The sequence below is a fragment of the Ursus americanus genome, chromosome 28 (assembly GCF_024610735.1).
Source record: "Ursus americanus isolate L20-20 chromosome 28, mUrsAme1.1.p, whole genome shotgun sequence".
Classification (NCBI taxonomy): Eukaryota; Metazoa; Chordata; class Mammalia; order Carnivora; family Ursidae; genus Ursus; species Ursus americanus.
In genome coordinates this window covers 29,235,424-29,248,217 of record NC_142154.1, presented here as the reverse complement: position 1 = coordinate 29,248,217, position 12,794 = coordinate 29,235,424, and the positions used below count along the sequence as shown (strand labels likewise).

Genomic DNA, 12,794 nt, shown 5'->3' with positions numbered 1-12,794 from the left:
CGGAAACTTCCGCTAACGTCACTCCGCTTCCGCCAACGACTCGGTCGGGCGGCGCGTCCCTAGAAGTCACTTCCGCTTAACCCCGCCCCTCGGTCCCTTTTTGGCCTCTTCCGGCCTTAGTCCCCGCCCCGTCCAGTGTGGCCCCGCCCCCGCCCCGCCCCGGGCTCGCGGCCCCGGCCCCGCGGCGCCGTTTCCGGTGCGGGCCCCGCCCCGGCTGTGGCCCCCGGCTGCGGAGGAGTCCGAGGAGCAGCTGCTGCGCCGGGGCCTGAGCGGCCGCCACCACCCCCGCCGGCGGATCCGGAGCGCCCGCACAGGTAAACCGCGTGGGGCCCGGCTCCTTCAGTCGCGCGGGAGCGGGGGCTGTGGCAGGTGGAGGGGCCGACGGGGTGCGAGGGGAGGCAGGTGTGTGTGTGGGGGGGGGGGGGAGACGCCAAGGCGCGGGCGGGCGGAGCACGGGGGCCGCGGAGGAAAAGTGAGAGCTCTGGGAGGAGACCCGAAACGCCCTGCAACCCTTAGGGTGATCTGAGATAAAGAGATGGGAAGAGTAAGGGCCCCGGGAACTGAGGGCGAGGATAGGTGGGGTTGGGGCGATCGAAGAAGAGCCAGTGGATTGGCTGGGAGGGCTTGGTAGAGGTAAAAGTGATAGGGCTGGACTGGGGGGTATAAAGAAGGAGGAGGGGCTGGCGTAACCGGGGAAGGAGGTATGGGGCTTCAGGGGGACCGGGGCCAGAGGGATCCGGCAGCGAAGGTAGCGGGAACGGTAGGGGAGGCTGGGTTCAAAGCTACAAGCAGTCCGTTGTGCAGGGCATGGTGGTCCGGGAACTTTAGGGGAAATGGGGGAGGGGGCCGTGTGAAGGGATGAAGTGGCTTAGATTTCTGAGACACAACTTTTCTAAATGTAGGCAGGTGGCATTGTTGTTTGGATCTTTCTGCTTAGGGACGGGGTAGATGGGCTCTTTGGGGGAGGGTGTGTGTATTGAGTTGTGGAACTGAGTCATCTCAATCTTACTAAGAGGCAATGAGACACCTCCCCCTCTACTGGGGACAGCACTCTGAGAAGATGGTGCCACAGGACAAGAAGCAGTTGTACAAAGACTGGCGGGACTCAGTTGAAAAATGATTCCTCCTGTGATTGATTGACTGTGATGATTATAAGGAAAATTAAAATGACCGCCTAATTATTTGCTTTATTCTTTTGTTTAATTTTTTTTGACGCCCATTGTTTTTATCCTAAATGAATACTTTTGCCAGCTGGATTTAATGTGGGTGTAAATCTTTTCATGTTTTGTTACACTATAAAAAGGGCTAAAGCAGAATGAAAGCAGTGCTACAAGCATAACTCACACTTTCTCAAGTGCCAAGAAGAGAGGAAGTAAAGGCAGTAAGAGGCAAATCAGGATTTGAATCTTTCACAGATTACAGAAGGCAAAAGAAGTGCTCAGATAAACAGACAATGAGACTTTTTATCTTTACTTTTTTGCCTAGCTTTAAAAATTGCACCTTTTCCCCCTACCCATTAGAAGATTAGTAAATCCAAGCAGTTTTTATTGCTAGGGATGTGATTCCTTCCCCATGAATTTTGAAGACGCTGAAGTCATGTAGTATTTTTTATCTTTATACTCAGTTCTAAAACAGTGAAACAATGCAAATATCAAGTCTCAACCTGTGCAATGAAGCTTCTTTCATGTGATGACAGCATCGTACGCCATGTTGCACGGCCTCTTCACCTAAATTTGTCCGTGCATGGTAATCCACTCCCTTATGGAGACTTGCCGAGGAAACATAACTTAAGTGAGGTTTGTTGGGGGTGGAGATCTAGAGAGGAGGAAGGGAATGGGGGAGCTAGAGTGGAGAAGAGGGTGTGAAAGGGGGATGTGTTTGGAGACTGGTAAGAATGCTGATAAACCTGCCCCCAGAATACTTTTGGCCTGAAAGCCTTTTCTGTTTGCGTTTGTCATTGAATATCATAGTAGAAGTGAATCAGAAGGAAAGGGGATGTGAAGACATTTACTTGGCTGTTTATGAAAAAGAAGCATTAACTTGTTGTTTAGACAATACTGATACCTGTTTCAGTTTAATTGACTTTAAAATCTCCAGAGGAATTCCCCCCTGTTTGTTTTTTGAGTGACCATTGCAATTTGAAACTCTTTCCTCCTTGCGTGTTTCTTTCTTTCATGTTGTTGAAATTGGATTCTTTTTGAGGCTGTAATGTACAGTTAGGGTGGCTTAGCCCACTTGAAAAGCAGGCTGGCAATTCGATCTGGGAAATTTGAAAAGTTTAAACCGAAGAGCAGTTTGCTATGTTCTGCTTTTGTATGAGAGAAATCATTCTGTCTACCTGATAGCTCTGTGTCTACCTAGGATGGTACGTTCTTTCTCTGGTGGGCCTGGGAACATAAGCCACGTTCTCTCTTTCGTAGGCAGGCCCTTCTTTCCTTCGTTATTGTGGTTTTCATACTCACAACCTTTGTACAGTGCAAACCCAGTTGCCTTTTCAGTAATAAACAGGCTAATGTTTGATAACGTCAGGAGAGAAAGATCAGAACACAGAGGTTTGCAGGCTAGATACCGTCAGGAGTTACTTCTTTTTAAACCCACAGCCCTCCGCCACTGCTGAGATTCATCCCGCATTTCCTCTCTAAAATCCCTTTTTTCCTCACACCGGTCCCTACCACTCCCCCCCCCCCCCGCCCCCATTCCCCCCAACGCCCACCACCACTCCTCTTAGAACCCAGGCTTTGGAGCATATGTTTAGTGTTCAGAACTCACACTCTTTACTAGAAAAAAGAAAGTCTTTTAATACCTGTTTTACCATTTTTTCCCCCTTGTTTCTCACTTAAGGTTTAGACCCAGTGTGCCGGCTGGGCTGTACCCAGGTTCAGAGCCATGCCAATCGGCGGGTGAAGCTTGAGGCAGTGATGGAGCCACTGGCGCAACAGAAGCAGCCGCGGCAGCCCCAGCCACAGCAGGCCCCGCACCTGGCTCCGCTGCAGATGGATGCCAGAGAGAAGCAGGGGCAACAGATGAGAGAAGCCCCGTTCTTGTACGCCCAGAAGCTGGTCACACAGCAGACTCTCCTTTCTGCCACCCCCGGGAGGCCATCTGGCAGCCCCGCCCTGGGTCCTTTGGCCAGAGGGCCACCAGCCGCAGCAGTGGCCCGAGTTTTTGAACGGAGCAACGTGAACTCCGAGCCCGAGGAGGAGGAAGGAGGTCTGGAAGACGAGGATGGGGATGATGAAGTTGCAGAGGTGGCCGAGAAAGAGGCCCAGGCTGCGTCCAAGTATTTTCATGTGCAGAAAGTGGTTCGCCAGGACCCCAGAGCAGCGCCCGGATCTGGTCTGCTTGCAGCACCGGGGCTCCCACTGCGTGGACAGCAAGCTAAAGAAGACCATACCAAAGATGCTTCCAAGGCCCCACCTTCAGTCTCCACAGCTGGGCAGCCGAGCTGGAATCTGGATGAGCAACTCAAGCAGGTCAGTCTTCGTTGTGCGGTGGGGGGGGGGGGGGGTGTCGTCATTTGTTCTTCCTAAAGGCTGGCCGAGAGGAGTCGTCCCAGGGCCAGGATCTCTGCCAGTCTGTGCCTTCTCACCCCACCTCTGTGACCCAACGGCCTAGCCGTGAATAGACTTTGAATTTTTTTTTCCCTATACTTAACTTGTTTTCTTGACTACAGCAATGAAATGTATAAGTTACTCCTAATATAGATTGTTTCCCGTGGGATGTGAAAGAATGTCAGTACAATCTTTTTTTTTTTTTTTTTTTTTTTAAAGATTTTATTTATTTATGTGACAGAGAGACAGCCAGCGAGAGAGGGAACACAGCAGGGGGAGTGGGAGAGGAAGAAGCAGGCTCATAGCAGAGGAGCCCGATGTGGGACTCGATCCCGGTACGCCGGGATCATGCCCTGAGCCGAAGGCAGACGCTTTAACGACTGCGCTACCCAGGCGCCCCTTTTTTTTTTTTTTTTTTAAGGAAGGATGGGGTTGCAGCAGTGTTAGGAGGGATATCTAAAAATGCAATGTGTGACTCTAATTACAGTTCTTTTGGTTAAAAGAACATTCTTGCCTAAGACCCTTCCTTACCTCCAGGCTAAACCAGGATCATGCTCTTTAAGGACAGTTTTGTTGTCTTGCAGTTAAGTATAGCTGACAAGAAGCGCTTGCGTTGTGTGTGTTTTCCAACAAAGAGCATTGCAGACATGATTTCATTCACCCTTACACAAACCCCTTTGAAACAGGAAAGGGTAGACCTCAAAATTCCCAGTTTAGCCAAGGCAAGCTTAAGTGATTTTCGAGCATGGGTGAGCATCTCAGGAGCTTTAAAAAAAAAAAAACAGATTCTAGGGTCTTAAAGAATTATCTTGGGGTGGAGCATAAGGAATCTGTCTTCTTCACCAAGCCTTTGGCTTCTAATTGCTCTTCTCTTTCGGACCTGCAGCGACGGGTTGTTCCAGGTTAAGTGACTCATTGATGCTTAGATAGGGAGTTTGTGACAAAGCTGGTAGTATCTGGGTACTCCACATAAGTACATGCTCTTCAGTGGCCCAGTGGTGCTCTTTGGAAATCCGTCGTGAAGAGCTGTGGGTTTTCACAGGGCAACTGAGAAGTCATCTAAGAAAGGTCCTTTGGAACCTGAAAAATCAGCTTTGTGTAAAGGAGCCCTGTGAAGTTGATCAGAGTTTTAGCACAGCAGTGTTTGCCGTAGATTCCAGAGCCAGCAAAGTGGGGTTCAATTCCCATCTCTTCCATTTATTATCCTTGTGATCTTTCGGAGGGCTCTCAGTCTCTCTGAGCCTGGGTCTTTCATCTGTGAAGTGAAAATGGCAAAGCATGCCTCCCAAGGACGGTGTGAGGTTTGACCGAGCTAGCGCGCGGCGGGGAGTAGTGCTCCGGGGGGCTCTTTCGTGCACAGAGCGCCATCCTCTGCTGCGGCCCCACGGACAGGCTCGGAAGCAGGCAAAAGATGCCGAGGCGCACCGGGGTTTTCCCTCAGATCGCCGGCGGTAGTGGCTGAGCTGGGACTTGGATCAGAGAGTCCCAGCTTCCACGACAGCGGCAGCCTGGCCGCCAGCCCAGACCCGCCTCCCGGCTGATTGCTTTCATTTAGCAAAACATCTGTGAGTTGCCTGCAGCCCCCGCGCTGCCTTGTGGCTGGCAGAGTTCCATGCCGGCCGCTGAGTCAGCTCGTGGCGGGATCCCGCCCTGACAGCACTGGGAAAGTTCAGGCCCGAGGCGGCTGGGCTGCCCCCGCCTTGGCAGCTGGCCAGCCTCTGCGTGTGTGCGGTCGTTCCTAGAAAGTGCAGCCGCGTGCGAGGAACAAGTGGAGCTCCAGAGCCTGTCTGTCTTCAGGAAGTGCAGCAGGTGTTGAGGTCAAGCCATTAGAGCTTTGAAAAAAGACTCTTGAGAAGCGGCGTGTGCGTGCACACTCGGGTGCACAGTGACAGGCACCCAGCGCCGTGTTCCGGGCGCGGCGGCCCCATGACTACACAGTTCATTGCTCAGGGGCTGGCTGTTGGTTTCTGAAACCCTTTGAGCTCATTTTAAGTTTCTGAGGCATACTCACTAATTATAGACTGCCAGGCGGAGCACCTGCCAGAATGTGTTATAAATACCAGTGGCGCTGAGACCTCATCTCACACCCTAAATTCCCCTTCCCCTTGGATTTGGAGATCGAGAACTGGGTTAGGGGGTCATTGTTACAATGACTTTGAAACCTCAGATGCCCACCTCCTTTTCCTTTTGAATTTAATTTTACAAAATTGCTTTGGTCTGTGCCCTCCTCCTTTGTCTGATCCTGCCTTTAAAGGAGTAAATAAGGGCTGTCCAGGTGGCTCAGCTGGTTAAGCATCTGCCTTCGGCTCAGGTCATGATGCCAGGGTCGGGGGTTTGAGCCCCACATCATGCTCCTTGATCAGTGGGAAGTCTGCCTCCTCCTCTTCCTCTCCCTTCCCCCCTGCTGGTGCTCTCTTGCTTTCTCTCTCTCTCGCTCGCAAGTAAATGAACAAAATCCTAAATAATAAAAATAAAGGAGGAAATAATATGCTTAAGGATTAAAAAACCTTTTTTTTTTTTAAGTTGTGCTTATGAAGTGGGACTGAAAAAATATCCTTGGGGAGAGCCTGTAGAAACCATTACAGACCATGAAACTAGCTTTTTTATTGTTCACAGTCTTTTGTTTCATATGCAGTTAGCTTGTAGAGAGCAGAAGTGGAGTATCCCTTGCTCCAGCAACAGCTACAGAGATCTTCTGCGGGTAATACAAAACGGTCTCACTGTCCATGCGTTGCGGCGTCCATTTTGTTCTTTTATACAACAGACTTTTACAGAGGCTTCTTTGGGCCAGGCCTGAGCTCCATGGACTAAGGAACTCACAGTCTAAGCAGAGACCTTGTGGAGACCTCAAGGGACATTGGGTCTTGGCTTGCTTGCAGGAATTTCACTCTGTCCTAAGTCAGCTGAAGCCCAGCTGCCCCGTCTTAGTTATGCTGCAGATATTTTATTCTTTTTTTCCCTTTTGTTTTTAAAGATTTTTATTTATTTGTTTGAGAGAGAGAGAGAGAAGGAGCACGAGTGTGGGGGAGAGGGGGAAGCAGACTCCCCGCTGAGCAGGGAGCCCCATGTGGAGCTTGATCCCAAGACCCCGGGATCACAACCTGAGCCAAAGGCAGTTGCTTAACCGACTGAGCTACCCAGACAACCCTACACTGCTGATATTTTAAAACAAGGTTTTGTTTCAGACATTCACATACCAAGGTAAAAACGTTAATTTTGTCTACAGCGTAGCTAGCATAGCTTGGTAAACCAATAGGAATACTCAAAAAACATTTTGTTAGACTTTGGGGGGTACAGGTTGGCAGGCATCTGCCAACCAAAAAGCAAAATTTGAAAAGCTTAAGGACCCCACAGATTATCTTTTGTTTTGTAATCCCTTTCTTAGAACATGTGAAGTCAAAATAATTTTATGGCTTCTCTTTAAAGAAACTCTTAGAAAATAATTGATTCTTAAGGCCCGGATCGTTAGAGTATAGTATTCTCTGACACCAGCGTGATAGGAAGATGGATAATGCCATTGAGCCAGGCATTCTAAAGCCCATCAGATTTCCATGGGCAGAGTAAATAATTGTAAAACAAGGCAACAGACAAAGAGCTGAGTGTCCCTTCTCTCGAGGGAGATCAGTAGAGCCCTGTCAGCATACAACCGAGTGGGGGGTGTTGCTGGCCTATTAGGGGTGGTCTTCTGGCCTCCTGGGGGGTAGTACAGGCAATACAGGCTTTGTCTGTCTTGAGCCTGTCAGTGGAGCCAGGTTTCCAGAAGTGTGTAGACTCCCTCCCAGAAAACAGAAAGATGAGCAATGACCTGATAGGCACGGGGGAGCCACGATGTGTGTGTTTGATTTTTTGCATACTTGGGCAGTCACCTCGGTTACTGAGTGTGGGAAGGAGGAAGGATGGCTGACTGCTTGGTCTCTGGAATCTATTACCAAGAGTTCCTCTAAGTAGTAAGGTGCCGTTTCTTGGACTAGGCCTTGGACGAGGCACATACTGCATGTCTTTGGCACATTTGAGCCTTTTTGTAAAGATTGTGCGAAGTATTGCCTGAATACAAATAAGGTCATAAGCTTTCCTCACTTTTCTTTGTAAGTCTGTCTCACATGCCCTCAGCTTCTGCCGTCACAGTGGAATCCGATCAGTGGTTCTAAATGGAGGTTGATCTCCCCCCACCCTGCTCCCAGATGTTGTTTGGCAGTGTCAGGAGACATGTGTGGTTGGGGAGACTGAGATGGGGGAGATGTCCTCCTGGCAGGTAGTGAGTAGAGACTCTACTGGTAAACATCCTGTCCTGCACAGGCCAGGCCCCCACGACAAAGAATTACCTGGTCCAAAATGTCAGTAGTGCTATGTTGAGAAACCCTGCTTTACATTGTGTAATTAGAGAAAGAACGTATGCCGTGCTTTCATCGACGCTGCCCTAAACTGTGTTTCTTTGTGTTTCTGTCTTGGTCGCTGAAGAGTTTGGCAACCTTGAGTTTTCGTCACATCTACTTTCAATATCTCTATTGAGTTCATGTCTTTCCCCATAGTCACTTGGGTGACCAAACTGTCACTTAGGAGAGGGTTGCGACCTAGAACTTGTGCTCTCTCATTTGGCTTGACCCGTGGTGCTTCCAGCCTAGTATTCCATGATGTCTAAGATGTCTGTGGTGATTTGTGAGACAGCTTGGTTGCCCTTTTAGACGTTAACCCCAAAAGGTTAAGGCATAAATACTCAGCAAACGTGTTAATTAGTAACAGATTTAATTATTAAATCAACATTGGTTTTGGAGCCAGAAGATGCAGATTTAGATCCTAGCTGCACTGCTTGCTCGCTCTAGTACTTGGGACAGGTCTCCTAACCTACCACACTGAAGCCATACATACATGTATCCCAGAGGATGGAAATCCTCTCCCACCGTGCTCAGGGAGCGATTGTAAAGTTGTTACAAAGGTGAAAGAAGAATATGATGTGAAAGATCTTTGTAAATTTATACCATCATACAGAGGTTGGGTCAGGTTGGCATTAGCACCGAAATACTTTCCGAAGCTGTAATTCTTCAGTCTTTACTACTTTTATAGGTCAAGATGCTCCATAAATCCTAGATACTGCTCTGAAACAATTCCTTTTCAAGTTTGCCAGAGCTGTGACCAAACTCTCTTATTCTGGAGTTCTCCAAAACATTTCAGGATTATGTGAGCTGAAACCATCGCGCTTTTTATTTAGTCGTCACTTTTAAAAAAATCTTTTATTTTCTCTGAATGAGAAATCATTGTACTTTTGAAGCTGCTTCTTTCCATGTTAAAATAGGGGTATGTGCGTGTTTCTTCTTTAGGTAGAACTAAGCTTTATTTACATTGAAGTTTTTTTAAATTGTATTTATTATTTATTTGAGAGAGAGAGAGCACGAGCCAGGGGAGAAGCAGAGGGAGAAGCAGACTCCCCACTGAGCAGGGAGCCCAATGTGGAACTGCACCCCAGGACCCTGAGATCGCGACCTGAGCTGAAGGCAGATGCTTCACTGACTGAGCCACCCAGGCGCCCCATATTTACACTGAATTGTTATAAATACATGGTCATGACTTAAATGAGGTCCTTATCCTTCTTACCAAACATTGATCCCACCACACACATCTGAGATCCCAGTCCCCCTCCTCATTTTCAGGAACTTGCTCCATCAGAGAAAGGCCTATTTCCCTGACTCTTTGGACCCACTGGCTTGGGAAGCTTTTTCCACATTCATATGTGTTCTGCCGTCTCCCAGATTTAAAAACAGCAACAAAAAACTCCTTTAATCAATAAATTGGACTGGTTCATTTGTTACAAGGGAATAAGGAGTCATTTTTTTAAAAACTTTCCCTTGGGTATATATCTCCTTCCAGCTTAGTTCTCATTGTCTCCTGTCCCCGCAGCAGAGCCTTTCAGAGGCACTGTTCGCACTCCTACCTCCACTTTGTCACCTCCAGCTCACTCCTCAGTGCACTTCAGTCTAGACCTGACTCTTCCGTGTTCCTGGAACTCTCTCGGTGAGGCCTCCCAGCGACCACCATTTTGCTAAGCCCAGCCTACCCTCACCTCACTTGATTTCTCAGTGGTATCAAATACAGTAGACCACTCTCCTTGAAATATTCTCTTCCTTTGCTTTCCGTACCCCCTCCGTTGGCTTATTTTCCATTCTCTTTCTCTTCTGTCTGACCATAAAACCCCAAGTTCCCCAAGGCCTAGTCTTAAACCCTCTTCTCTATATCCCACCGGGCAATTTCTCTCAGTCTCAGGATTTTAAATACTGTCCACAAGCCATTGACATCAGTGTGCATCATTTGAGCCCGTGTTTCCATTCTGAGCTCAATTGCTGTGTTCCCAACTACCTTCTTGACATTTACACTTAGATATTTTACTGGCATCTCAAGTTTAACACATATAAACCTGAACTCTTGATTTCCAACCTAGTCCCCTACAATTACTTCCTCTTTTATTTTTCCTTCTCTGTGAAGAACGTTTCTCTCCATTTGGTGATTCATATCAGAAACCTTAGCGTTGACTATCTCTCATACCTCCTACTCTGTCACTCTATCTGGTGACGTCCAGTCATCACCACGCCTTATCAATTCTCCCATCTAAACGTCTAGAATTCTGCCCCTTCTCTCCTTCTTCACTATCACCTACCTAATCCAGGCTACCCACCTACTGCTGGAGCTATCAACACGTGTCTCTGTCTTCCCTCCCCCATTCTAATCCATTCTCTACACAGTAGCTAGAATGATCTTCTAAAAAACAAATCAGATGATGTCACTCCTTTAATGCCATCCAAGTATGATGTCAGTTGCTCTAATTGTAAAAGCCAGGATCTGCATAATCTGATCCCTGCCTGTTTGTCAGCCTCAGTTTTGTGAATCTCCTGACCTATCACTCGATCACCCTGGCCTTTTCATATGCTAGTCCTGCCTAGAACACTCCTCTAGGCTAAATCTGCCCAGCCCTCAGTTCTCACCTTAAACCTCACTTCCTCAGAGGCAACGTCTCACCTTTAGTGTAGATCAGGTTATATGCTGTCATTGAACATTATCCTTTTATATTTCCGTGGTTGGTTGGTTTGGTATCTGATTCCTATACTAGAGAGATGGCAAGCTCTAAGAGAACAGGGACCATCTCTGCCTTGCTTATTGTATACCAGTGTCCAGTGGAGTAATGGCCGATCATAGGTGCTGAATAAGTATTTGTGTCTTCCACTGTCTTTTACTTGGCCCTGTTTCTGTTTCTGCTTTTTTTTTTTTTTTTTTTTTTTAGATTTTATTTATTTATTCGAGAGAGAGAGAGAGAGAGAGAGAGACAGCCAGCGAGAGAGGGAACACAAGCAGGGGGAGTGGGAGAGGAAGAAGCAGGCTCATAGCGGAGGAGCCTGACGTGGGGCTCGATCCCAGAACTCCGGGATCACGCCCTGAGACGAAGGCAGACGCTTAACCGCTGTGCCACCCAGGCGCCCCTCTGTTTCTGCTTTTTAATGCAAATAGCTCCATTTCATTTTTTTTAGAGCAGTCTTAGGTTCACAGCAAAACTGAGCAGAAGGTACTTTGATTTCCCACACCGCCCCTGCCTCAGCCTATGCGCACCTCCCCCGCTGTCAGAATCCCCCACTGGAGTGGTACATCTGTTGCAGTTGGTGACCCTGCACTGAGACATCATTATCACCCGGAGTCTATAGTTTATCTTAGGGTTCACTCTTGGTGTTGTATGTTCTGTGGCTTTTGACACATAATGGCGTATATCCACTATTGCAGTATCGTACAGAGTAGGTTCACTGCCCTAAAAATCCTTTGTGCTCCGCCTATTCATCCCTCCTTCCCCTTCAAGCCCTGGCAACCCCTTATTTTTTTTTTATTGTTTCCATAGTTTTATCTTTAGAATCATATAGTTGGAATCATGTAGTACATAGCCTTTTCAGGTTGGCTTCATTCACTTAATAATACACATTTAAGATTCCTCCATGTCTTTTCATGGCTTGATAGCTCATTTCTTTATAGCATTGAATACTATTCCATTGTCTGGATATACCACAGTTTATTTATCTGTTCACCTTTTGAAGGACATCTTGGTTGCTTTGGCAGTATGAATAAAGCTGCTATAAAAATCTGTGTATAGGTTTTTGTGTAGACATAAGTTTTCAGCTCATTTGGGTGACTACCAAGGAACAGGACTGCTGGATTGTATGTTAGGAGTATGATTAGTTTTGTAGGAAACTGCTGATCTGTCTTCCAAAGTGCCTGTATCATTTTGCATTCCCACCAACAATAATTGAGGGTTCCACATCCTTTCCAGCATTTGGTGGTAGTAATGTTTGGTATTCTGGCCTTTTTTTTTTTTTAATTGAAATTATCGTTGAGATAATTGTAGATTCACAAACTGTTATAAAAAGAATAATTTAGAGAGATCCCTGGACACTTTGCCCAGTTTCCCCCAACAGTAAAAGGAAAATTTATTTTTATTTATTTTTATTTATTTTTATTTATTTTTATTTTATTTATTTATTTATTTATTTATTTATTTATTTATTTAATATTTTACTTATTTATTTGAGAGAGAGAAAGAGAACACAAGCAGGGGGAGTGGCAGAGGGAGAGGGAGAAACAGACTCCCCTGCTGAGCAGGAGCCCAACTCAGGGCTTGATCCCAAGACCTTGAGTCAGACGCTTAAGGGACTGAGGCACCCCGGCGCCCCCAGTGGTAACACTTTATAAAACCGTAGTATGATATCACAATTTTGGATATTGACGATGTTATTATCCACTGATCTTATTTAGATTTTCCGAATTTTACTTGTATTGTGTGTCTATTTTTTAAGCCTATTTAGTTGTATGTTTATATATCTTCCGAAATTCTTGCTAATAAATGCATTTGAAGCTGTAGATTTCTCTGAAGGTCACACTTTTGCTGTGTCCCACAAATGTTGGTAACGTTTCCATTGGTTAGTACTAAACATTTCATTATTTCAGTTCTCATTGCTTCTTTAATCCATGGGTTGTCCAAAATGTTTTTTAGTTTCCAAATATGTGGGTTTGTAAAATATATTAATTAATAGCTTTATAGTTAAGCTCTAACCATTGTGGTTAGAGAGCTGTGTGATAATAATTTCCTGGAATTTGTTACAGTGTCCTTTGGCCTTATGTATGATCAGTTTCTATAAATTCTCCATTTGTGCTCGAAGGAATGTAAATTTTCCTTTTGATAGATGTGAGGTTGTGTATCTGTCTGTTGGATCAAGCTTA

At 46.6% G+C, this 12,794-nt stretch overlaps 1 protein-coding gene across 4 annotated transcripts in view; it reads left to right on the top strand.

The window, feature by feature from the left end:
- ARID3B (AT-rich interaction domain 3B) overlaps positions 1–12,794 on the top strand; it is a 109,436-nt gene that overhangs the window by 55,585 nt on the left and 41,057 nt on the right. For 3 of the 4 annotated variants that reach the window (XM_045795203.2, XM_087856788.1, XM_045795205.2), the window contains one exon: positions 2,842–3,473. In XM_045795203.2, the coding sequence (XP_045651159.1) occupies positions 2,919–3,473 (555 nt within the window). In that variant the 5' untranslated portion in view covers positions 2,842–2,918. Of the gene's footprint in view, positions 1–204; positions 315–2,841; positions 3,474–12,794 lie in introns of those variants that run through there. The other variant, XM_045795204.2, reaches the window with a different exon arrangement.